The sequence below is a fragment of the Meleagris gallopavo genome, chromosome 3, assembly GCF_905368555.1.
Source record: "Meleagris gallopavo chromosome 3, MGAL_WU_HG_1.1, whole genome shotgun sequence".
NCBI lineage: Eukaryota > Metazoa > Chordata > Aves > Galliformes > Phasianidae > Meleagris > Meleagris gallopavo.
The window spans coordinates 9,487,059-9,512,808 of NC_139406.1; the positions used below are offsets into that span (position 1 = coordinate 9,487,059).

Here is a 25,750-nt window from a genome sequence, read left to right on the forward strand (position 1 = left end):
CTGGGCAGCCTGGTCTGCTATTAAATGGGGAGGTTGGTGACCCTGCGTGTGGCAGGGGGTTGGAGATTCATGATCCTTGAGGTTCCTTCCAACCCAAACCATTCTATGATTCTATGATTAAATAAAATGCGTCTATTTTTATGTCATTGTGTCCTGAATACAATACTTTTTTATTATTTTATTTTATTTTTTCCCCTTTTAAAATATAAAAAGAATTCACATCTTTCCAGGTCACTTGATTCACAATGAAAAATAATTTTATGTCTTATGTCAGCATTACTTTGTTCAGAATTAAGGACTACAATACTGAAATCTTTCATTTGTGACAGCATCCCTTTCTCACCAGTTCTCTGTTTCCCATAATAGCATCTTGTGCTGGAGATGCAACATAGCAGCATTTCAGTTCACTCAGCTTTGCTCATCATTTCACATAAGGAAATATATCTTTTATGATACAAGACAGTGAAATCCTGGAGGAATTGAATGCTAGTTTGAAACTGAATTTCCCAAACAAATTAGTCTGAATCAGATTTAACTGAAACAGTAGCAGGAAAAAAAAGGTTAAATATATCTAAGTTGCTGCTGAAAGTATTTAATGGCCAGGGTTGCAGACTTGAGTCTGCCTTTCAGTTTAACTAACTGTTCCTGCCATTACTTAACCTCCAGAACTGCATGACAAACTATTATGAATGTATCAGCAAAATTAGGCTCTAGAAAGATAAATCAAATAAGTACACTGGGAAACAGAAAAGCATTGACACTGATGGTGTCACTCAGAGCAAATGTTAAAAGGATGGTATCAGCAGCTGGAAAAGACTGACAGATTCTTAGCAATTTTGCCCTTCGTCACAAGCTATAAACAGTGGAATAAGCTCTATCTAGCTCTTTGCATGACTTTGCACTCTGATTTAATTAATTCTTTGAGCATATATAAAAAATCATCTCCAACACATTTTGGCATTGGCGGAAGTCCTGCAGAAGTCAATGTACAGAGCACATGTCAGAGGACAAATGCAGGGCTTGCATAAGACACAGCAAAATTTCCTCCTCTGTCTTTCACTAATTCTCTTATTGCCTGCCAGAAATTTAGAAGCAGGCATTACTCAAAATCTCAAAAGAAATCCTGTTCCTGCAAGATTTCCAGACTTCTATTTTCTGTGTAGAGCCAGCAAGTATCTAGTATCTTGGAGTAGATATGTGCTGGTATCTTAAGGTGTAACTGCCATGTCCTCCCTGTCTACCTTTCTCTTCTACTCTTTTCCATAGTCACAAGCATTCTGGAAGCTGTATAGGTTAGACATGTAGACTGATCATGACTTTTAATGTTATTGCAATCACTAATCTGGGAAGTCACAGAGGATGGTGCCTGGATGGCACTTCTTGAAGTTGCCTCCCTTACAGTTACTTTCCATTCAAGTTTGCAGGAACTTCCCCAGCAGAGCTCTTTGTGTTCCGAATCCTGTGAAAATCAAATGAGTTGCTGTGAACTTGAGGACAGCATCTATACCAAGTAAACAAACAGGAGATAAGCTAAGCTTGCTCCATCTTTGTAATTATATACAAGTCTCTGGATCAGGAGGCAAGTCAACAAATATTATCACTTCTATTTGTGTGTGTTTGTTTTTAAGAGCAAAAGAGGCACACTGTTGTCCTTTCCCTTGTTTTTGTCTGCTCTAAAAAGTCATGATCAATTTAGAAGTTACCTATATCTTTACCATCTCATCCAGTGAAGAGAAACACATTTCAGCTTATCCAAAATAATAGTAAGCATGTAACTCACATTTGATCACCTGAGAATATTAAAGACCTAAGGAGAATACTTCTTTGCCATTACAATATTTTTGCAGCAGTTGGCTGTACCCTCTGTTGTCAAACATTAATGAGAAATCAATTCAAATCAAGGTGGCCTCATCCCACACCTTTGGTCTCTGTCTTCAGTGCATGAAGTCACTTCAGCAAGTTTCAGTGAGTACTCACCTGGCTCAAAGCTAGCATAACTTTTTACTTACATCACTAGATATTTCAGGGCAGGGTGTGGTGGGCTTGGACATGGTCACTTTTTATGCTTGATACCATTCTGGAAACATCCATCCTGACTTCAATTTTTTCACCAGCCAAACTCATATTGAGAAATTTGGCTTAAACTAGTTCTCTCAAGGAATATCAGTGTTGTCTAAATGATCTGACTTTCTGATTGCTATCATATGTGACACGGATTCATAAAGTTTCTTCAAACTGGGAGTGAGCACTGTGAGAACTGATCGTTATTGAGATCCTGGCATGTACACTCTTGAAAGAAACAGCTTCAATGCTGTTTCTACATCCTTTCTAACCACACTGAAATTCTCACTTTCTAATCATCTTAATTTTGAACTGCTTCCTTTCAGTAGTTTAACTTTTCCTTTTTTCCAGGATGGAAGGGTTCCCATTGTAAGATTATCCTGGAAATGTACAATTAAAAATAACATCTCTTGGATGTGGCAGTCTTTCTGATTACTTGATTAAGTTAGAAAAGACCAAGAATATCTTTTTTTTCTCTTATTATGTTAATCAATACTAGCCATTTCATGCCCCTGAGTCATCGCAGCTATGTGAGTGTTATGGGCCAGGCTGCAGGAGCTAGCCTCATTCACAATTTCATGGGAATTAAATTCTCACCAGACTTGTTTCTCTCTTGCTTTCTTCTTCCCTTTGTCTTTTTGCGTTTTCAGGATGCAAAGTCCTAGAGATTGATCATAATAATCAAACCTGTCTTAGAAATCCAGCTTAGGCAGGTGAGTTTATCTTGCCATGAGTTTCCTTTATTTTCTTCACTATGCCTTCAGTTGATTTCATAGCAGTTATCCAGTGCATATTGCTCTTAGCACTTTCTTGGAAGATATTGGAAGATAATTATTTTTCTATGAAAGAATAACTGAAAAAAATATAGCTGTTCTGCTGTTCTTCTGTGGGAAATTCAGATTTCACATGAGAATATTAGATATTGACTACAGTAGGTCCAAATGCACATTTCCTTCTGCTTAATAAAGCTGTACCCCACAAAAGCTACTTTATGAAGATAAAGTGGTGTAATCTCTCTAGCCTCCTTTGCCCGGTCAATTGAGAAAGTCAGATGCCTCCAGAGAACCATTCTTCTCAGCTCAAGTGCATCAGTCAGCTATGTAAGTTAAACTGGCTCAATCTAGACACAAAGATTTTTCCTACTGAACCTCCATGTTGCCAAAAGACTGTTTCCCCACAGTTACTCTTTGTCATATTTTCTGGCATCTCCTTATAAGCCTGTCCTCTTGGCCCATATCGCCTCTTTTATCAGAATTCCATGGCATAATGTCTTGGGAGCAATCTCATTTCTTTGGAAAGGATCTCCTAGACTCTGCATTTAACCGTTTATCTCAAAATTAGGCTGGATGTGTATCTCTTCTTTTCTCCTCCCTTATTTCTTACTTAGTGGTGTTTCTGAACAATTTATCTCGCTGAGAAGCATACCTGTTCTTCAAAATAAATTGCTCATTAAGAATAAATCACTTGATAGTGAAGGATTAGGCTGGAGATGAGTTGGGTATCACTGTATGAGCATGTTCACGTGCCATTTATGTCACTTTTACCAATATCTCCTGTCTTTACTTCGTATAGGCCACTCTAGGTAATTCAAAATTCTGAAATCATAATATGCTCAGTAAGTCCAACTTATATTGGGAAAGTGACAGCTGACCCCAGTCAGCGTACTTGGAAATACTTAAGGCAAAAGATTCAGCACATCTCAGTTATTTCTTTCTCAATTTGGTCAAAGTGTTCCTCAATCTGGAGAACATCAGAGAGAAATTTCACTCAGGGATCATCTCCTTTGTCTGTGGTGAGAACAAGCCTTGGTGGCCAGGCCGCAGACAGCTTCGGAGTAACCACACTGAACCTCACCACAAAACCTCACATTTGTCTGTAAGCTTTCAGAGGTGAGTGAGAAGTGAAACATCAGTCAGCACCTCCTATTGTTCATGCTTGCACTTGGGTTGTGTCGTTCCATTTTTCTAATGAGCTCTCTCTCATCAGAATAATCAGGCACAGGAAAAGTGATTGTACTGAAAGACAGGATTGCGTGCAAATAAAGTTCCCAGATACAAGACAGACTCATGGCTGCGAGGATGTGTTTTCAAAAATTTGTCAGTGGTAATGGTACTGAGTCCATGTCTGCAAACTTTATTTCCAGGAGTCAGCCAGGCCCTGCTGGAGCACTCCTGTTTTGTTATCACAACTGGAGAGTGAGCAAACAGCAAGAGCAGAGCAAGGATTTTCCTTCAGATCCAAGTGCTGTTATTGCAGTGTTCTTTGAAATTGTCCTTTGCTTCTGATAGCCCAAGAAAAAGGGAGTCCTTGATGTGCAGTGGTGATGCTAACACTGCCTGTAAGCTGGCCTGTTTGGAACTCAGCCTCTCTTGGCGTCATTAGTAATGCCCACTGCTCCGTCAGTACCTTCAGGCCTTGCTCAGGGAGGTCTACTAAGAGCAGGACCATTTCTGTGCTGGTACTGCCCCTTTCTAGATGTCCAACAAGCTTTGATAGTTGAGCTTTGTGAGAGCTGAACACAAAGCTCAACTGTATCTCCTCTAACCGTCAGTATCTTTCTATAATAAAACATAATTTTATTTTTCTGCCAGAAAGAGAAAAATGAAATCATCAAATGACTATGCGGGAGTATTATGACCTCTGCCATATCCTTACAGTTTTGCAGAGGAGTCTGATGCAAGAATTAGCAATATCTCAGAGAGTCCAAGGAGAAGGTTTCTTTGGGTTCTCCATCATGTAGTGGTCGTGAAATGCCCTTGAAAAATAGGTCCAAATTCTGCACCTTTGCTCTCACCCATAAGAACGTAATTCAGTCAAATATTATCTGGTTCCTTCATATAGGTAAAGACTTGTCTATCCTTGTTTTCAATTATGTCTTCCTCCTTGGCAAGACCATCATAAGTGGCTGAGTACAGACTGGAGACTGTCTTTCTTCCTCCTCCACATCCACTTGTACTTTTCCGCTTTTCAGATGCACATTCTCTCCTCATACCAAGCCTCACTTCTGTAGCAATGCCTGCCTTTTTCTGGGCAAGGTACTGGGAAGTTAGGGATGAACGTTTACAGACACTCAGAACTGCCTCCTAAATAAATGAGAGAAAACTTTAGGATCCTTTAGGATCCCCAGATGACAGCGATTATTGATTCTGTAACTATCTCAACAGCTCCACCAGCAGAGGTATGTAAAAGGAGCTCATCAGTTATAAATTGACTCTTCCAGGGATCAAAGGCCTGTCAGAGCAACAATTAGTTCTGGCAATATATCAGCTGTTCAAGATTGTCAGGTAGAGGGAGAAGGGCAGTTCTGCATCAGCTCCCCTCCAAAGCTACTGTAGACCCAGATAGGATGTGGAGATCAGTCATTTGCTGCATATCTCATGTCCTCAGATGTTTTGTCAGTCTTTCCGACACCTGATCCAATTTTGTGGGGCTGTCAGGTTAAAAGGAGGCATTTCTTAGCACGCTGAAGTCACACAGGCTATAGCTTATTTATCTCCTTGACAATATCCCTGCCAAATCCCTACAGAGCGGCTAAGCAAATGAATGCAGCAGAAAGACAAAAACAAAACCCCACAAACCTGTGTTCTGTTTCTAATTAGCCATAAACCATTCAGAGCTGTGCAAATGTGCTGTCTGGGGAGGAAAAAGTGAGGGCAGTTTGTAGACCTCATAGTAAAAAAATCCGTGTAAACAACATGAGCTTTTTAAACAGAAGTCCCGGCAAAGGCAACCATTGTGCAGCACTGGGCAGGGTGCTGTGAGCAGCAGCTAAAGCATCCTTGGTGAGGACACCTGAATAATTTGGCCATATTGACCAGAGTCTGCTGTATTAAAAGGGGATAAAAAAGATAAATATAGGGACAGAGAGCCCCTTGAGACTAGAGTTTTTTGACAGAAGAAAGTAAATCCAAAATGTGTTGTATATCACCAGAAACACCTTCATTGTGCTGTATTACACATGCATTCATGTCCATACTACAACTGCACGTGCAGATTTACCAAGTGCTTTGAGTTTTCCCCACTGTGCTTATCCGCCCTGCTACATGCACACTTTGCAATACCTGCTAATGCAGTTATACAAACAGTTTTTTTAATCAGAATATCTTTCTTATTTGCTATGAGTCTGGACTCAATTCTGTTCTTGTCTATTCTGACATCTTGTTTTTGCAACCTTTTTTCAAACATACTTTCCATGTATAACAGAGATTTACTTTATATTTAATGTGGACCACTAAAAAATTCCCAGTGGAAGTGCAAACTGTTCCAAGAATTTCACATATGCAGGTTGTTGCAAAGCATGTATGAATTTGCATCCTTTAATCACATTTCATGGTTCTTCAGACGTTCATGGATCACAGGTAGAACAAACAACCATGATCAGAGCTTCGTCCAGAAACAGCTCACAAAAGCTGTACTTGGCCACAAAAGCAGCAAAGAAATGCTTGAAAGAAGAAAAATAAATAGTGAAGAAGGAAAGGTTGTAGTTGGCTTAGAAAGTTGACCTCTGTGTATGTATGGACATTTTCAGAAATGTTTGTGGAGCAAAATAATGACTCAGCAAAAAGTCGCTAGTTCAAAGAATACAGTTTTACTGCACAATGATACCCAGCCAACTTTGTGACTTGCCTAAAGGGTCAACACTGAAATCAACAATCCATAATCCATTGCCAATTCAGGGCAAAGACAGCACTTGCAGACACCTCACCTTCTATCCAAATGAAAGATGTTCTCTTGTTTATAATGAAGCAGCCTTGGGGCCAACTACAATTAAATTAACAGCTTTAATGCACATTGTTTTCAAACCACTGGAAAGCACAAAGCTGCAAAGTGTCCTGCTGGATGCATACTGAGAAAGACTTAATGATTAGCAGAGGCCTAGAAGGAAATTCACGGGCCAAGTCCTCAACAAAGGCCATCAGATTCTAGAAAGACATAGGAGTATAGTTTTTGGAAAACTGATGAAAACAATTCTTCTTTTGAGCATGTGGAAGAAATATGGACAAAGGAGTCTCTGTAGAAGTATTTGTAGATTTCATATTCATGTGCTGTATCTATGTGACTGTTTCCCTAGGCAGGTGAAGCAGTGGAGCTCCTCCAAGCTAACCCACATAACATCACGTTGGTACATCTGTAGGGAAACTGTGACCAGCGGACAACTTCCCCAGCTGAGATGCTTTCTCAGAAAATGTTGCTATAAGAAACCTACAAAACCAGTGGAAGGATTTGGAGACCATACGTATCAGTGGTGGAGCTGCCATTGCAAAGCAGCTCAGTTGGCATTACCCAGGGGAAACCTGTGGCCAAGTGGGAAGGATGGTTTACATTTCCAGGGGATGACGTTATAGTTCATGTTTTATGCTCACTTACACTCCTCCAGGGATACTCACTAAAGTGGGTGAGCAAGTTCAGGGCATGAGAAAGTACAGAAATCCCTACTTCCTCCAGGAGGGAGCTTGGTCCTTGCAAAGTAGCCAGCACCTCTTTGCAGTCTAGTTATGGGTTAAATCACTTGTCATAGGTCACAGTTATTTAAGAACTTTTCTGCATACAAGTAGACTAAGTAAAGGTCTGTTTCTGCAAAGAGTACAGTGAGCACCATTTGCCCAATTTTTCTGTCCACTTTAGTTTGCTGTATAGTTTGTGAATATCACTGTTTTATGTCTCTGTTAGAAATAAGAGAGGATGAGAACAAGAAGTAGAAGAAAAACAAATCTCTTGAAACAACGGGACTGAATGAGAAGATGACTGGGGGAGTAGTTCTGGTTCATCAGAACATTGAATGCATGTGTCTGTCTACCTTTGAACAGGCGTGTCCTAAGGACATTGACTCATTTTTCATGATGGACACTACACCAAGTGCTTGATTAAATCACACCAGTGACAAGAGATGGAGAAAGCAGAGGTAAATGTAAAACCAGTCTACACAACAGTGCTTCTTTCTTCTCAAAAGAGCAGAGACCAGTTTTGTTTCTAATGATTGATACATAACATTTATTTCCATTAGCTGGGGAAAAAAAAAAAAAAGTTAGTTTTAGTGGTTTAATTTTTTGTTATTATTATTATTTACTTGAGGGAAAAAACACAACAATGTGAGCTTGAAGTACAATTGCTGAACTCATTCCTGCAGCCCCCAAAATAGCTGGAGAGGTTGATGAAACCACAGGTTCCATAGGGCTCTTCTTCTCCTACGAGCAGCTTTCTTGAGCCAAAGGCAAACTGTCCCAAAGAGATATTTATCAAATTTGTTGCTAGCAAATGCCTGTGGGACCAAAAAAAAAAAAAACAAAACAAAAAAACAAAACCAAGAAAAAATTAAAAGGCAGAACAGCAGCAATGAAAGTCACTGAAGTCTTGTGCTAGCATCAGCAAATCAGTGTCCATTTGCTTTCTTCATGGTGATATCAGAGAGAAAAAAGCCTTTCTGGGTCAAGCTCTGCTCTTGTTTTCACTGAAATAAATGATGCCTCCATACTGAGAGAACTGTTGGCTGACCGAGTGACCCGGTGGACTTCAGACAGAATCAGGTCTCCTTGACCTGATCAGAATACAGGAGCTTGTCCCAGGCATGCCGCAGAGGCGTAGCAGCCGATAGTTTAACCATATTGAGAAATAGAAAAATAGGCTCCCCTATCATTTTTCACCTAGTTCAGATTTTATCAGAGATATAAAGTACAGAAAAACTTGACCACTGATTCTGGCTGTGCTCCCAAAATCTCTTTTGCATGATGTTTACTCTGGGAAAAATGATCCTGCCAGTATCTTTGTACTTTATCTGTGGCATTCTGTCTCTTTGCATACTTACACTCACCGTCACAGCTTCCAAGAATTCGCATCTTATAAATCAAAAACTCTGTCCTTTTGTTTCCTGGGTCACAAAGGAAGAATAGTAAATTAAACAAAGATACTGGTCAAGAAAGAGAGCTGGATTTCTACCCAAGGAACCTAATAATAGCACCACAATGCAGATGAAGCTGAAATTGATACGGTTTTATATACACAGAGGCAAATAACTGAGTGCTAAGAAAATAAACATCAGATAGCATTCAAGCAGTGGTCCAACCAGCTCATTCTGTTTGTAAATATAGAAATGTGTTGTAGTGGCTAAATTTATCCTAATGTAAGGAAACATGAACAAAAAGGCTGGTATTTAGTAACTTCTATAGGCAACATTAGGACATCCTGTGTGAATTATTTTAGGGCAGTTCATGATAACATGGTACAGATTAGAGTTGCCATTTCTGGAAAAATTAGGTCAGAATTATGTAGATAAGATGGAAGGAATTTCAGTGGCATTGTATTATTTTCCTGACTTCAAGCCTGACTCACATGTCAAAGCTTTGTTTTATTGTATACCTTGCTTTGGTATGCAGTCAAAACAACTTTTCTTCAGAGAAAACGAAAATAAACAGATGGAGCAAGTAAGAAACGCACATAGCGTTGAATGAAATCAGTACAGCAAGCATAAATTAGGGAGAAATAGCCTTTTCCAATGCAGATTGTTGCTATTTCAGCAATGATCATGATGAATCCATGAAAAATGAGAGATACAACTTGGTAACAGCTTAGGAACTGGGCCATTCCTTGATCTTAACCTGAGTTGTGATTTCAGGTGTATTTTGGGACCATTAGGGTAGGGCCACTGTGGAAAACCGTCTTCTCTCACCTGTCCTTCTCAGATCTCATCTCATACTAGAGAAAACTCTCATTTACTGGCAGACAGTTCATATCCATGAAAGGTTTACTTCGTGAGAGAAAAATTGAGATGAGTTCTAGATAAAAGAATGAAAGCTCTAATTCTGCAGCCTTGCCTCCGCAATCAGAGCAATGTTTCCATTGGCTTCAGGTAGAATATTTTTTCACTCAGATCATTTATTATAAATAAGAATGTACTTTTACTCTGCCACATCCTCAGTGCCAGAAATCCCAGCACATACCATGCCTCTCTTTTTTTTTTTCACTGGGGGTTGTGAAGCTCTTTCTGCCACGGGACTCACTTTGAGAAGGAGCAAAGCTTTGGGAGGGATCGTGGTATTTGTACATGAGCCAGCCTTCAGATAAAGAGCCTGATGCTCCCTTTTGCTTATTCTCTGAGACAGATTGTTGAATTCTGTTTTTTGGTCCAGCTTGTTAACACAAACTACAGCAAGCAGCACTTAACACAGAGCCAGGCTGCCGACACTGCCACCTCTCGGCTTTTATCATCACACAGAAAGTAGCAGAATAGCATGAAGAAAACAGAGCAGAGGCTGCACATAGACTTCTGGTGTTGAGATACGGAGTGAGTTGCAAGCAAATGAATATCAACAAAGAAATCTAGAACAATACTAGCATTTTTTAACAGCCAACGTAGCCAGTTTTTGTCTCATGCCTTGTATTTTATCTGCTCATAAAAGTTTTCTTCAAAAATAAAATTTTATCTAAAAAACTTGAACTATTATTATTTTCCTCTCCCACTACAGAATCAGAGATTATTACATCCATTGATTTGCTTTATGCATCTTTCCAGCTATAACTACATTAGCCCAAATCATCTAGAGATGTGCAATGTTCAATGCCTGCTCTAGCACTTTCCTAGTTTGGGGCCAGGACCCATTGAGGTCTCCATCTTCAGCTTTGGTAGCATGGGTTGAGAATTTGGAGATGGCATAGTAATAAATAATATAACCCTACTGGGGCCAATATAGACCACAAAGCATCCACTGCGTGCATTTTTCTCCTCTAGCTGATTAACATCCAACCTTTACTGGCAATATTTTAAAGGTACAGTATATTCAGCATTGGATGAAAAACAACATTAGTAACATAAAGAGCAGTTTGAACTCATCTGGCCGACTCAAATTCATCAGCAAGTTTTTGTGTGGAAGATTGCCTGATTGTCTGATAGAATGGCATTCATGAGCACAGAGTTCACCCAAGTCAGCTTCGTATGTCAGCGCACAGAAAAAGCAGGGCACACTGAAAACAAGCCAATACAGTAATTAAAAATATTTATTTCTGAAGACATTTACCTCGATAGGCATAAAGCATTTCCCAATTTCATACAGAAATACATAAAACACGCATAGACCAATATGGCCTGCTTCAATGTGTATTCAACATGGTAAATATAATGAAGTACTTGTGTAAATATAAATACAAAAAAAAAAAAAAGCACATAAAATTAAACCAAACCTGTCATCAAATTCAACAACGTGAACAAATTCACTGCTATAAACATTCACCCAATATTAGCCTTTTGACATAATTTAGAACAACCCTTTGTCTCTACGTGTTTCTACCAAACAAGGCACTGAATGAATCTCACAACAGTATCTGGTACAGCTTCACAACAGTGCTGTTTTGGTGGTGTGTAAGACACAACAATCTCTATTATTAGAACTTGTTAGCCAGATATCCTTGTTATGGGAAACCTAGCAGCGCCTTCCAACATTTATTATCTGTTGAATGATCCTTTGGTATCCAAAGGCAAAGGACTTTGGCTATGTGAACAAGCACAGCATCTAACCCACATTCAGATAACTCTGGTTGTACAAGTAAACTAGACTTCTGAAAAAAGGCAAAGGGTTGCAGCTGATTAGTTAAGGCAATAACAAGGTATAAAAATACTCTAGCAGGAGTGCAATAAACAGTATGCGAGGTAGACATGTATATATGCAGTAAGTCCTGACAAGAGTAGCACTGTGGCTTTCATTTTTGCATTTTAATCAAGAAATAAGAGTTTTTACTTTGACATTTGTCCATTCAGATCTTGCTTGCTGTTCTCCCTAAGTACATCAGTCAGGTCTTCCTTGCAAAATTCTTAGTAGACCCTGAAAGCTGCCCAATTGATGGGTAACATTCCAGTAGCAATATTCAAATGTTTCTTCAGAACGATGACTTTTAAGCTGTATTAATGTGGATTTTCCTTCTCTCCATTCATCTGAATTCCAATAGGATGAAATCCTTGGCTTTTATAGCTCCAAATACGGGACTTCCTCAGTGTTTCGTCCTGCTGCACAACAGTTGGACAGATAGGCCCTTTGCCATTGTGGAATGTTAAAAGTCAAAGAGTTTTGGTGATGCTTTGACAGCAAATGTAAAGAAGAAAGACAGGATGATCCTCCCACTAGGACATTTTCAGGCTTCTCCAGATGCTTTGCCTTTTGCTTGCCCTGTTATGTTTCAGCTTCCGTCCTTTTTGGAGCTCGGCCTTCAGCTTTGCAATACTGAAGGAAGCTTTGATACTGTTACCAATAGCCTCCAGCCTGGAAAAATAAGAAATATATTCTTATTGTTACAGTAATGAAGATGCATCTTCAGTGTGCACACATTCAGCAGTCTGATGAAATAAACCTGTCTCAATTTTTGCCATAGGACCCTCAGAAACCAATGACTGATATACATCTGTCATGATTATACCAATTTAAACCAATTTATATATATATATTATATATATAATATAATATGTCATTCAGAATTTCAATTCAAACGTTAAAAGAACTTAAAACATTCATCTAAATTTAAATGCCTTTAAATAGCACATATCCAACCAAGAGGTCTTCCGTATTACTCTTTTCAGCTGTTTTATTTCTTGTAGGTAAAACTGACCCAGTCCCAGTGAATGAGTGCATTTTTCAAGACATAAGCCCCATTTCCAGAAATTATTTAAGACCTCTAGAGCCCAAGTATCACTGAAAACCATCAGGCTGCCTGCTAGCATAAACCCTGCTTTCCTTTCCAAAGCACTTGAGAGTCTACATTTATATGGAAGAGCTTTTGCATACACTGTGCTTTCACACAGGCTTAGGGCTGAAGATTGAACACCAAAGGTGACATAGCTGTACCAATGCTCAGCTCCAAAACTGACTTCCAACCTCCGTGGGGTTCCTAAAAGTACCAAAGCTGATGCATATGTGCATCTCTGAACTGCACTGTGTAGTGATACTGCCACCTACCACCACTCAACTTTTTAATGCATGGATCTCAAAGGGCAATCCTGAAATACACTCTTAGTTTCAGATACTAAGTTGGGTTCAAATATTCATTTAATTTTCATCTTTCCTCAACCTTTTGGCTGTCATTTTCCATTGCTAGAATCCTGTACTCACGCTGCATACATTTAATCAGACAATGTAAATGACACAACAGGCAGAAACTGCCTCCTGCATTCTAGGAAGCCAGCCACATCAGCCAGAACAACAGATATAATGAATCATAGAATGGTTTGAGTTGCAAGGGACTCTTAGAGGCCATCTAGTCTAACTCCCCCGCAATGAACAGGGACACCTACAGCTCCGTCAGGTTGCTCAGAGTCCTGTCCATTTTGACCTTGAATGTCTTCAGGGATGGGGTATCCACCACCTCTCTGGATAACCTGTTCCTATACCTCACCAGTTTTAGTGTGAAAATCTTTTCCCTTACACCCAATCTAAATCTCCCATCTTTTAGTTTGAAATCATTCCCCCTTGTCCTATCACCACTTCTCCTTGTCCTGTTGAACATCCTGATAGAATTTCTTTACCCAACAGAATGGAGGAAAGTATCTACGAAAAGGCAACCAGACTCCATTTCATAGTAGAATAGCTGGGACATATTTTTAAGTAATTGAGATAACATCCAAACATACTAGAATACCGAGTTCTATTATTTCTTTCATAATTTAATTATTTTATAGTTTCTTAAATATGAGTTTGCTCTCTCTAAGCAGATGGATAACACCAAGCAGAGCTTGGTACTCTTGTCTTTTCAAGCCAAGGCTCCAACACATGGACAAAGCTCTGAAAAGATCCTCACTGATTTCCACAAAACTCTCCATTTGCAACCAACAGCTAAGCCTGTGTTGACCCAAATGGGAGAGAACTATGCACCCTATAGTGCTGTCCTGGGGAACTACAGCAGGATGAGAAAAAACTCACCTCTTTATTTTCCTGCTGTCAACAAACTGTTGGTTCATGCATTTAGGTCCAACGCAACCACCAGCTTTGTTGCGGTGACGTGAGGTTTTCTCTGCTGTGGACTGAGCCCTGTTAAAAGGGAAAAGGTGCTGCTGTTAAAACAAAAAAACAAGTCTGCAATCCACAAGGTGAGGTGTCTCACCAACCACTCCTCAAGGCATGCAATAAGCAATCTTTCTGGGCCAAACCATGGAGTGTATCATAGCAGCATGAGCGCCAAAGTAGGAGGCAAGGCTCTGAGGAGATTATTCACTCAGCAAGTGCCAAAATGAGTAAGTCTACCACAGTCCAGCCCTATTCTCGCACGCCGCCTTTTAAAGAGTAGCAACAGTAGACGCACCAGAGATCTTTTCCCATCTGGCAGAAGTTCAGACATTTCTTGTCTCTCTGGCTGGCACATCGGCATCTGTTGCTGCCTCCAGAAAGCATCTCAGGCATTATATCCTTCAGTGATCTTCTGGACCGAGAGGGGCCTCCAAGACCATAGGGAACAGTCTTCCTATGATCAAAGAGACAACATGAAAGTCACTCCAATAATTTTGTGGATTTGGAATAGCAGGGTATATCGGGCAATCTTATCAATGGGATTGATTGTGTGAGTAAAGGTTGTGGATTGGGAATGCCTTGTTGGTCATAATTTCCGTGCGAATACTTCTGATGATCCTGCAACATAGTAATTAGAGTGGCTACTAGCACAGCTAATGACCTTCTAATTGTGATTTCATAAGGCTGCTATCCCTCCCTGTGTGATAGAAAGCTTCATCTATTTGAACTTTGGTAACCAAGCCAATGCTGAAAGAAGCAATAAAAACACAGATCCTCTCTGCTCAGAGTGGTTGTGCAGATCTCCAAAGCCGGCATTAGAGAGGCTCTGGCTCCCCCGTTTTTTGGGAGGAGATCATTGAATCGTAGAATGGCCTGGGTTGAAAAGGACCACAATGATCATCTAGTTTCATCTCCCCTACTATGTACAGGGTTGCCAACCACCAGACCAGGCTGCCCAGAGCCACGTCCAGGCTGGAGATGACAGAAGAGGATAGAGCTCGGAACGCTGTGAGTGCACTGCTCTGCAGCAAGACGCTGCAGGAGGTGGTGAGGGGCCACCTCGTGTGCAAACACGCCTTCAGCCTGACAAAATGCTCATGCAAAGGCAGGCTGGCAAAATCACTCTGTAGGCTGTAAGGAGCATCCTACACCTTCTAAGAGCAGCACCCAGAGCTCCGGGGAGCACAGGTGCATTAGGGCAACGAGGAGTGCTTCACTCAGCCCGGGTGCTCAGATCCCTTCTGTGTTCTCCTAGCGAACCGGCTCGCTGCTGAACTCAGCAGGAAAGCAGCAGGTGGGGTGAAGAAGCAGGAGAGCCTGTGCGTAGAAATTTCCTTTTTGTTTTCCCCTTTCTGTTGCATTCCCAAGCCCCCATCCCACCACCACCACCACCTCCTTCTCCCCCAGCCCAGCGGCACACTCACTCGGGGGTGTTGATCCAGATGATGTCCAGGTGGCAGAAGTACACGCACTCCTCGTCCAGCAGCGACGAACAGGAGCAGCGCCGGGCGCGGCGATGCGAAGCGGCGGCGGGGGGCGGCGGCGGCGGTGATGCGGCGCTCACTTCTGCTCCGGGGGCTGCGGAGGGAGCGGTAGTAGCTCAGCACCCGGCTCAGCACCCGGCTCAGCACCCGGCCCCCCGTGCGAGGTTAAGGACCTACCTGCCGGCAGCAGCGCCGGGCACAGCGCGACGAGCAGCGGGAGGAGCAGACGGCTGCAATCCATAGCGGGCGGCGGGAGAAGGTTGCGAGACGGGTTTAATAGAGAGCCGAGGAGCTGGGAGGGAGGAGGGACGAGGCTTCTCCTGTGGCCGGCTGGGCGCTGGCTCCCGCTGGCGGCGGGGCGCGGGGGCAGGCGGCGGCTCGGGGCGGCACGGCGCGTCTGGCTGGCGCGGCGGTCCCCGGCTCCCTTTTATAGCGAACCCCCATGGAGCGGGTAAACAGCCCCGGCGCTATTTTATCCCGAGACAATGTTGTGCCGCTATTAGTCACCGCGCGGCAACGTGCGGCTCGAGATAAGGCCGGCCCGGGGAGGAAATCGCCTGCGAACTTCAGAGCGCCGGCGGCGGGCGGCGGGGGGGTGGGGAGGGGTGAGGGGGGCACCGGGCTGGGCAGCGGCAGAGGGAGAACGGCCGTCCCGCACCTCGCGCCTCACACCTCGCGCCTCACACCTCGCACCTGCGGGCGGGAGCCGCTCCGCCCCAGCGGTGCCGGCAGCGGGGCTGCAGCGCGGAGGTGCCCGCGGGACGCACGTCGGGCCCGGCGGTGGCATCGAACTGTCTGAGGTGTGGGCGCCTAACAGCAGGGTCAGGAAGGGGCGAATTCTTGGTGCACGCCGCCTGAACGCGGCTTTTTCAACACCTTCGTACCCGCTGCCTCGTCGGTGCGATGTTTCGGTGAACGCACACGCGTGTGGAGCACGCCGAGCACCTTGCGGGCTCCAAACCCAGGCTCTGGGGAGCTGCTGGGATGAATTCGAGCTCCTGCGCGGAGCTGCAGTCCCGGAGAGCGTGCCAGTTCCACCTCTGATAAACAGATAAGGCCCTCTCGGTATTTGTGGTATTTCCTCGCACTGTGCTGCAAGAATAGGAGTGACCTTGGGTATCACAAAGACCGAGGCTGCGAGCTGCGAGTCGCATTGTTTTACCTCAGGTGAATGCCTGTGTTTTTTTTTTTCGGTATGGTGTTATTCTGTGCTGCTGGATTGTAGCGGACAGAGCGTCGGCAGAGTGCTGAGTCAGAAGAAAGCCTGCATTGCTGCTGAGCTTTCTCCAGCAGAAGTGTTGGCACGTGGGTCGAGAACAAGAAAGGAACGCAAGTGGAGACAAACCTTTCCCTTTGCCATAACCTCCAGGGATGAAATTTTGGGGCCCTCTGAGCAATACTCGCCATTCCACCATGATGCTGAATAAACTGAAATGTTAGCTAACCCTCAGCTGAAGCGCTTGTAGCTTTTTGTATGCGGCTCTCTAAAAACTGCTCTCTAAAGCTTCTGTGAGTGGAGAAATCTAGGCTGTATGGTTGCTTACACCTTTCCAGTGTGGGAGTCTGTTTTTTCAGAGCTGGAATTGTATCTGCTTATGCACTGTGTCATCTTGTCCACACAGAGCAGCGCTTACCCCATGGGATATCACTCTATCTGTGCCTGAATGTGTGAACTATTACAGTAATGATAAGAATCTACCAGCAGAGGTCACCTAGCTACAAATAAAAACTAATCCTAGCCCACTGGTACAATATACTTTATCAATATTTGCAAGTTAGGAAAGAAATCAGGTGGGTTTTTGTTCTGCTTTGTTCTGTTTGCTTGGTGTTAAGAAAGAAAAAATGCAGTGCAGTTATGTGGGTTGAAAGATAGCGATCGTTTCTGTATAAAATAGACACAACCTTTCCAGGCCTGTCACTTAGGAACTCTGCTTCGTGCCAGCTCTTATTTAAGAATATTTTTTCCCTGAGGTTTCTCTCTCTAAGATGTGCACATAAAGCCAAAGTGACTCATGTCAATGTCAGATAATTGCTTCTTTGTCAAAGTGCCTTGTTAGAAAGCATTTTGATAGGTGTTAAAAATGACACACGTTTCCTTTGAGTAACAAAGCAGAAACATGATATCCTGGGGATATCCAAAGGTTCGTTGGTTCGTTCTTTCTTTCTTTCTTTCTTTCTTTCTTTCTTTCTTTCTTTCTTTCTTTCTTTCTTTCTTTCTTTCTTTCTTTCTTTCTTTCTTTCTTTCTTTCTTCTTTCTTCTTTCCTTCTTTCCTTCTTTCCTTCTTTCCTTCTCTCTTTCTCTCTCTTTCTTTCATTCTTTCCTTCTCTCTCTCTCTCCTCTCTCTCTCTTCTTCTTTCTTTCTTTCTTTCTTTCTTTCTTTCTTTCTTTCTTTCTTTCTTTCTTTCTTTCTTCTCTTCCTTCTTCCTTCCTTCCTTCCTTCCTTCCTTCTTCCTTCCTTCTTCTCTCTTTCTCTCTCTCTTTCTCTCTCTCTTTCTCTTTCTCTCTCTCTTTCTCTCTCTCTCTCTTTCTTTCTTTCTTTCTTTCTTTCCTTCTTTCCTTCTTTCCTTCTCTCTTTCTCTCTCTCTTTCTTTTTCTCTTTCTCTTCTCTTTCTTTCTTTCTTCTTCTTTCTTTCTTTCTTTCTTTCTTTCTTTCTTTCCTTCTTTCTTTCTTTCTTTCTCTTTTTTCTTTTTTTCTTTCCTTCTTTCTTTCCTTCTCTCCTTCCTTCTCTCTTTCCTACTTTCTTTCTCTTTCTCTCTATCTCTCTCTCATCACTTTCTCTCTCTCTCATTCACTCTCTTTCTCTCTCTCTTTCTTTCTCTCTCTATTTCCTTCCTTCCTTCCTTCCTTCCTTCCTTCCTTCCTTCCTTCCTTCCTTCCTTCCATCTTTTAGAAAACAAAAATATCTTCAAACATTTTTTTGGTAAGGATTCATACATATTATTGTTGTCGGAGCTCCACATCCTCTCTTGCAGCGATTTCTGCTCTGCTTTCAGGTCCTAAGACTAACCGGAATCAAGCAAGCCTGTTGCTCGTCAGAGGAATGCAAAAACAAATTCACATGCCAGTGGTGCAGAAGGGAAAATACCATGTCAGGAGATGGGTAACCGCTGGAAGGGGTAACCCCGAGCCCTCCTTGAATGCAGGGAAGTACCAGCTGCGTACTACACAGAAACATTTCTAGGAAGTTTTGCCAAAAAAGGAAGATTTGCTAATTTTGTAGCTATTTACAGTGGGAATCCATATGAGTCACAGTAGGGATCTTACAAAATAAGCAGAGTAAGACTGAATTTCAACTAGCAGCCAGCGTTTGCAAAATGGAAGCACGGAGTCACACACAATAGTACAAAGTTGTGCTCAACAGGTTGTTCTGGTGCATGCCAAGTCAGTTTGCCCCAAAGCTCTGAACATTTGCTCTGTGTTTGCAGTACTGCCCATTTGGAAGCTACCTTTTCCCTTTCTAGTGCAAGTAACTTGCACAGATATGACATTTTGTAATGGTGTGAAAACTTAGCTAGCCAGCCAGGATCTGGCCTAATGTTCCAGCTGGAAAGGCCGTGGCGCTGACTGAAATTTCTGAAGGACATTTTGCATAGTGTCAGAAATCTGAAATGCCTGCTTATCAGTGAAACAATAAAAAGAGATTGTAAAACTGTGCCTTTCTGTCCAGGGAACAAGGGAAGCAACAGGCTGTTTTCTGCAGATTTGAAACACAATTCTCAATTAAGTGAAAGTTGCATTAGCTGTCCCTTTACTTCACTGACTGACTCTCCCACAGTATTTTTCCTCTTAGCAGTCTCATCTTACACAAGAGGAAGGTAACATGCAAATTAAATAGCTAACTTATGTAGCCTTCTGGGAAATGGCCTTATTTATCACTACCCAGCCTACAAAGTTTCTAATTCCCTTTACCAGATACTTCTGCTATTTGGGGCCGTTAGAGTGACATGCAATTTCCCTGAGCCACAGACTCACAAATCACAGGGGTTGGAAGGGACCTCTGGAGTTCATCGAGTGCAACCCTCAGCTAAAGCAGGTTTCTTGCAGCAGGTTGCACAGGAAAGCATCCAGGCTTGAATATCTGTAGAGAAGGAGACTCCACAAACTCTCTGGACAGCCTGTTCCAGTGCTCTGTCAATCACAATAAAAAAGGTATTCCTTGTATTAGTATGGAACTTCTTGTGTTCCAGTTTGTGCCTTGCCCTGTTGCTACACACTAATGAAAAGAGCCTGACCTCATCTATTTGACTGCTGCACTTCAGATATTTATAAACAGTGATAAGATCCCCTGTCGATCTTCTCCAAGCTGAACAGCAACCAACCGACTTTTCTCATTTCCCCTCATCTGCAATTAGCAGGGTTTCTCAAAAGATGCAGATGTCCACCTCACATTATGGTTGTGGACTTCATAAAGCACTGCTACTAACCCAGCACCTGCAGCCCCCTGTTTAAAACATGCATCAGGACCCTCTCTTATCCTAAGAGTCAGTACAAGAGACAGACGTACTAGTTACTAGATTCATGCTGTTAGAGCCCCAGCATATAAGGAGGAGGAAAAAGCCATTTCTGTGATGGGTTTTTCCCTGTTTTGCACACCTTTTGGATATCACTTGCTACATCTCCATGGCAAAGTTGGGTCAAGAATGAGTGAGACTATGGCAAGCTAGTGTGAAGGTGAGGCTGAGGACAGGCTGTCAGAGATGCCCAAGTTTTGCTTCCCACCATGTTTATGTTTATTTAAACATAGAGGAGGTCGGGTCCTCCTTGCTGAAGGAGCTTGAAATGACTTGATAAATTTAATTACAACAGTTATAATTATTGTAAAGTGCTGTAAAAGAAAGCAAGCAGCCAAAACATGGTCATAGCAGAAATCAAAATGGCACAGAGCTCAAATAAAGGAGAAAATCAACTTTACTGAGCAAAGGTCACAGTTTCTCCCAGGGCTTAAATTGCTGTTAGTAGAAACACAAAAAGGATGGTTTACAAAGACTCAGGTGTCAGAGACACCATTGTGAAACCTTCCTCCTGCCTGTAATTTCCACAACAAAGAACTGGAAGTGTCAGGGAAATGTGTCACTGGAAGCCAGGCCAAGTTTTAGACAGTAAGGAAAAAGGATTCTTTTAGGTGAGAGTTAACAGGGACTTCCCCCCTACTTTAGCCACCTGCCTCTGGATGTCATGAGAAGAAGTATGTCCACTTGCCACTGAAGTGAGCTGTGGGTATGGAAGGTGCTGGGCTGTCCCCTGTCCCAGCAAACTGTAGGAGGTCCTCTACAGAATGCATTTGCTCTTGGGCAGGAGCAGCAAGTATAATAGCAGGAGTTTTGTGACAAAAAGAGATGAATTTCTACATAGTCTGGAGGTCCATCGCAAGTCAAAATAGCAGCAGTATGACTTTTGTCTTCTAGAATTGTGAAAAGATGCCAAAAATGTTTTGATAATCAGCCTCTTAAAAATGGGCACGCAAGCAGGGATTTAACTGCAGTAAAGACTGTCATCAGTAAATACAAGAGACTTGTTCAAAGACTGCAACATAAGGACTTAGTGAAGTAAAGGAAAATAACAGAAATTGTCATTTGTACAAAACCAGATCTGGTTCTATATACAACCTCTTCTGTGAATGCAGCAACATATGACAGAGTACTTATTTGCAAATAATGGTTAGAAGAAAATGTGCTTTTTAACGTTTATTTACTTATGTCTTGGCACGTTTGGCTTGTGAGGAAGTAAAAAAGAAAGCATCAATTTGGAAAATCTTCCTAAGCAAAACACTAACAACAGTGCACAACTAACCGATGGATCATCTTCATCAGAGAGTTTCAGGGTCTTCAATATATTCTAGTTAAAGAATTCATCCCCATATTCAGAGCTGGGTTTTAAAACAAGGAGATCAGCACTCAGCCTAACAACAGGTATTCTGCTACAGTTTCTGAAGTAGATGAATACCTCAGCTCACCTCAATTGCCCTCTAGAAAACTAATGGCTTTCCTCTGATGGTAGAAAGAGGCCTAAGATGCTGATGTCCTAAATTTAGGCATCATCCTTAAAAGGTCTAGAGTTAGCTGGGGGTGAGTCTGAGTCAGTGACCTGTCCGTGATCCCTCAATAAATCACTGGAAGGGTGGAGAAATGAACCAAGCTCCCCAAACCTGTATCCTACCTTCTCCAGTAGACAACTCAGTTTTTAGCTCTTTCAATTTTACGTCTCTTGGATTTTATGTGGCTTTGCTTAAGAAGTATTTGCAAGATCTTCATTTCATGCATCTCACTCAAAGACACTTGTTTGGATCCACAAGTTAAATTGACTTTTTATGGTTCTTTTCACATGCCGGGTGTTTTTCCACCTATTATGTAGCTTTGCTCCACCTTTGCATGGGACTGTCTCCAAAGACTCAACTTAGAAGAATTTTGAGATCTAGCTGGCTCTACCCTTTCCTTTGTGTCTAAAAGCCTTGCTGAAATTAAGGCAATTAGCAAATGTATTGTTCCAAGAATGATGTTGAACTTCCTTTACAGTGCAGCCCTCTTGCTGCAGCCCCTCTGGGGCTGTTTTTACACCTCCATTTTGAGCGGAGTTAGGTGAGCAGCCTTGCCAATTCCACTGCTTTGTGAGACAACAAGCATGTATCAGGAACACTGAGACACAGCCTGAGCCATGGGTATGGCCTTGTTTTTCTTTCTTTACATATTCCAGATGTTTGCTTTACACCCAGATCTGTTAGCTCTATTGCTTGCAAGGTGAGTAGGAAAGTAGCCTTGTATGTACCAGAGCTCCAAGCACTAAAGCTTTACTCATTGTCCATATGGGCAGATGGTTGAGTCTGTCGTTTTCTTTGACCAGGGCCTTCTTTGCTGGTTAAAGAAATGCTGACTGCATCTCTCCAGCTGCCAGTTCTTAGTCTTTATCTGACCTTGTCTCTCCCAGAGAAGTCAGCTTTGAAAGGAAATATTACATTAAACACTCTCCAGCTGCTTCTTGCACCCGCTTTCAGCTTGAACAAATTATACCAAAAACTGTCAGAGGAGAAAAGCTGTAGATAAAGTGAGATAAACAAAAATGAATAGAATTCAGAAGCTCTCCTGTTGCCTTGGACATTCTCTTATATTTAAAGGGACTGCACATATTAAAATATCTACTCTTTGTCTGCGGTAAAACATGGATTACACGGATCCAAGAAGTTGTTACAGCAATTACTCAGGGGTGTCACTGACCAAGAGGAGATTTGGTTACCTGACAGGGCCTGGAAAGTGGAAAAGAGCTTTTAAATTGCCAGTGGCATACTTCTGAGCTACAATGACTTTACATCCTCCACCCCATGTCTCCAGTTGCAGCAATGAGCCTGTTCTCAAGTTTGCATGCAGCCAGCAACATTGGCACATCCACCAGCACAGAGCAAAGTGCCTGGGAAACGTGATGGGGTGAGATACCTCTGGCAGGGAAGGGGCAAAATATAACTTCATGTTCCTGCAACAACATTTCCCGTGTGTGACATACACATACAGTGAATAGGGCTGAGGCCAGCTGCCTTCATTCAGCATCCTTGAGGCACATCGCTATTAAGAGCTTTTCACCAGCAGACCCTGACTTGGTAGTGACAGAAACACCTCTGCAGGCTTGATGGCTGCAGCCAGACCTTCCTGCTGTTGTAGAATCAGCTGCAAGGAGTTTTGTATGCCTTGGCAAAAGAAAGCAATGCAGCTTCTTCAGTTTCCTATAGGCGTTCAGCTATTGCCTTAAAATTGGTCCCTAATGTCATCCTCACAACATTAATCAACCCTTCCCAGTTTTTACTGACATCTTTTTCTTATTTAAGGACAAATGTATTCCACCGTCCCTAGAAGAATTATGCTGTAGAATTGCAGTACTGGTTCTGATTTCAACAGAGATAGCCAGGAACAGCTGCATCCTACACAGGTTTAGGATGAGTCTTGTGAAAATGAGGACTGTATAAATCACGAGATAGGATTCTTGACTCCTGCTGACAAAGCAGAGCAGCTTTGCTCAAGCTCTTGCAAATGTATTTCCCTTTTTTTCCTGTAAAAATACTCTTCCTGAAAAGTGAAGCTAGTTTTAAACCAGCTGAAACCAAGCGGGAACAGTTCGATTTTACTTTAGAAGGACAAAACAGTAAGGAAGGCCCAAACCTCAAAGCAAAACCTTCAAGCAAAACTTGAAATTTTATTATTGATACATAACTGCAGTGACTTAACCCTGCAGTCTTGTTCCTGCATTTAAAATCATGCTTTTCGCTCAAACGAGGAAATTTAATCTAGGGAAAGTCCAAGCTAAACATAAGGAACAGCAGAGGTATGATTCAAAGACCTCATATTTCAAGATTTTCTCTTGTCATCAAGTTTTGTTAAATTTCTCCAGCCACCAGTGACCAGAACTGCTGTTTCCCAGAAGAGGAGCTGGCACTATATTTTAAAATGCATTGTTTCACATTATGGAAATAATAGAACTCCTAGCTTCCCTTTCTGATAGTCGCTCTTTGAACTGGGCCATATGTCACAGCTTAAGGCTTTGCATATTTATTTCTAGATGGCTTCCCTGGCGAAATCTATGCCAAAAGCAGCAAGGCAAAGTGAGCCCAATCAGAACCCACTTATCTTCATGGGAAAACAGTTCTAAATTAGGTAAAACAGAAATCCCCACTTCCCTTTTCTAGAAAAGTTACACTATGTGTTAATTAGCAGATGCATGTTTCATTTTCTTCTTCTGCCCTTGTTATAGGAAAAGGACAAGGCAGGGCACCTAAGGGCCCTTTTGCTGTAGGCGCTATTCACAGTTTTTCCTACTGCCACTCCTCTTTCTCCATAAACATTGCTCGTATCTTTAATGGAGGTAACATCCTGTTTTCCCTGTGGCTTGTTCAGGGTTGTGTAAGATATCTTTTACAATAAGAAGGTAGAATTTCCAGCACTAGTAGTTGAGAGACTTACTGGAAACAAGTCTCAGCCATGGGTTTGCTCTGCATGTGCTACTGTATGCTTGTGGGAAAGCGAAAACAGTGGAAACAAACTTGGAATAAATCAGCTGCCTCCTGGGACCTTACAAATGTCCCTGTGCAAATGAGGAAAAGAGCAAAGACAGACAGCACTTCCCATCTCCAAGAACTGCTGCTGCTGAGGAGCACCTTTCTATGAGGGCCACATGCAGAGCCTCCCAAAAGTGAGCTTAAAATGAAACACAGGAAGAAATATTAATTGCTGGGTCTTTCAAGAGAGACAATTCCTACAGTAAATCCATGCAGCTGCCAAAATTGCTAGGTGGGCTCACTTGAACTCCTAACCTGGGCTCAGCAGCATTAACTGCAAGACCAGTTCCATTGACGTGAATGTCTTTAAGCATGCACTCAAGTGGTTTGCAGAGCAAAGCCATGACGTGCCTCCTGCTTTGTGGTGCCAGTATATGGCAGAGTGCAGGGGACAGAGCTGTTTCAAATATCTCTAGATGCCTTATGAACACTGAGCAAGGAAGTTCATCTTTCTGGGCTCACAAGTGCATATGGCCACCCTGCTGTGGTCTCTTATGGAGCCTGTCCCTGGGAAAAACTGAACAGCAGCTAAAGCAAAAGGGTCCTTTGTTGAAGGGGCATCAGGAATGTTATTCAGTTCTGTCAGAGGTGTGGTTCCCTCACTGCAAGGATGCAGTGATGTTTTCAGCATGCCTGGAGACATTAGAAATATTACACAGGCACTATTCTGGTTATTAAAGTGGGCACTGGAGTTTATTCTCAAGAGCTTGACTGAACAAGGAGACCAAGCGTAAGAAAATACCGACTCGGAGGTGGAAATAGATCCAGGGATGGTCTCTAGTTATGATAATTACTGTTATGGAGAGCTACTGCATACTAGTAACAGTTTTCAGAGATGAAATAAACTTCATGATGCATACTCCAGGGCACAAAACAAACAAATGGAACTCTGCTTTCCCAAGGTTGGCAATTATTTCTTAACTTCTCACTTGGGAGAGGCCAGTAACAGGTTTACAATGGAAAAAGAGGTTATAAAAAGGAAAAGAATAACTTGACAAGAAGAAAGTGAGGAGGGAGAAAGCTAAGGCGTACGTATCTGTTTTCAGGAGGTGTTTGCTCACCAGGTTCTGGGTGGTGGATCTGAACAGGGAATTGATAGCTCTATACCAAAGTGCCAAAGAGCCAGTGTTCCTTGTGTGAGGAAAATGGCTCTTTGCCTCAGCAGTGCTGTGATCCTTGTCCTTTCTGGCC

At 42.3% G+C, this 25,750-nt stretch overlaps 1 protein-coding gene and 1 long non-coding RNA gene across 2 annotated transcripts; one reads left to right on the forward strand and one right to left on the reverse strand.

The window, feature by feature from the left end:
* Window positions 1-11,031: 11,031 nt before the first annotated feature.
* EDN1 (endothelin 1) lies at window positions 11,032-16,076 on the reverse strand. The gene is made up of 5 exons (XM_085220197.1): window positions 15,701-16,076; window positions 15,464-15,617; window positions 14,335-14,493; window positions 13,956-14,063; window positions 11,032-12,305 (listed from the first exon to the last, which is right to left on the reverse strand). Exons 1-5 carry the CDS (start codon window positions 15,762-15,764, stop codon window positions 12,167-12,169), a joined length of 624 nt encoding a protein of 207 aa, XP_085076323.1. The 5' UTR covers window positions 15,765-16,076; the 3' UTR covers window positions 11,032-12,166.
* Window positions 14,487-17,266, forward strand: LOC146544592 (uncharacterized). The gene is made up of 2 exons (XR_014882290.1): window positions 14,487-15,333; window positions 15,447-17,266. It is a non-coding gene; the product is annotated as an uncharacterized LOC146544592 (long non-coding RNA).
* The last annotated feature ends 8,484 nt before the right edge of the window (window positions 17,267-25,750 follow it).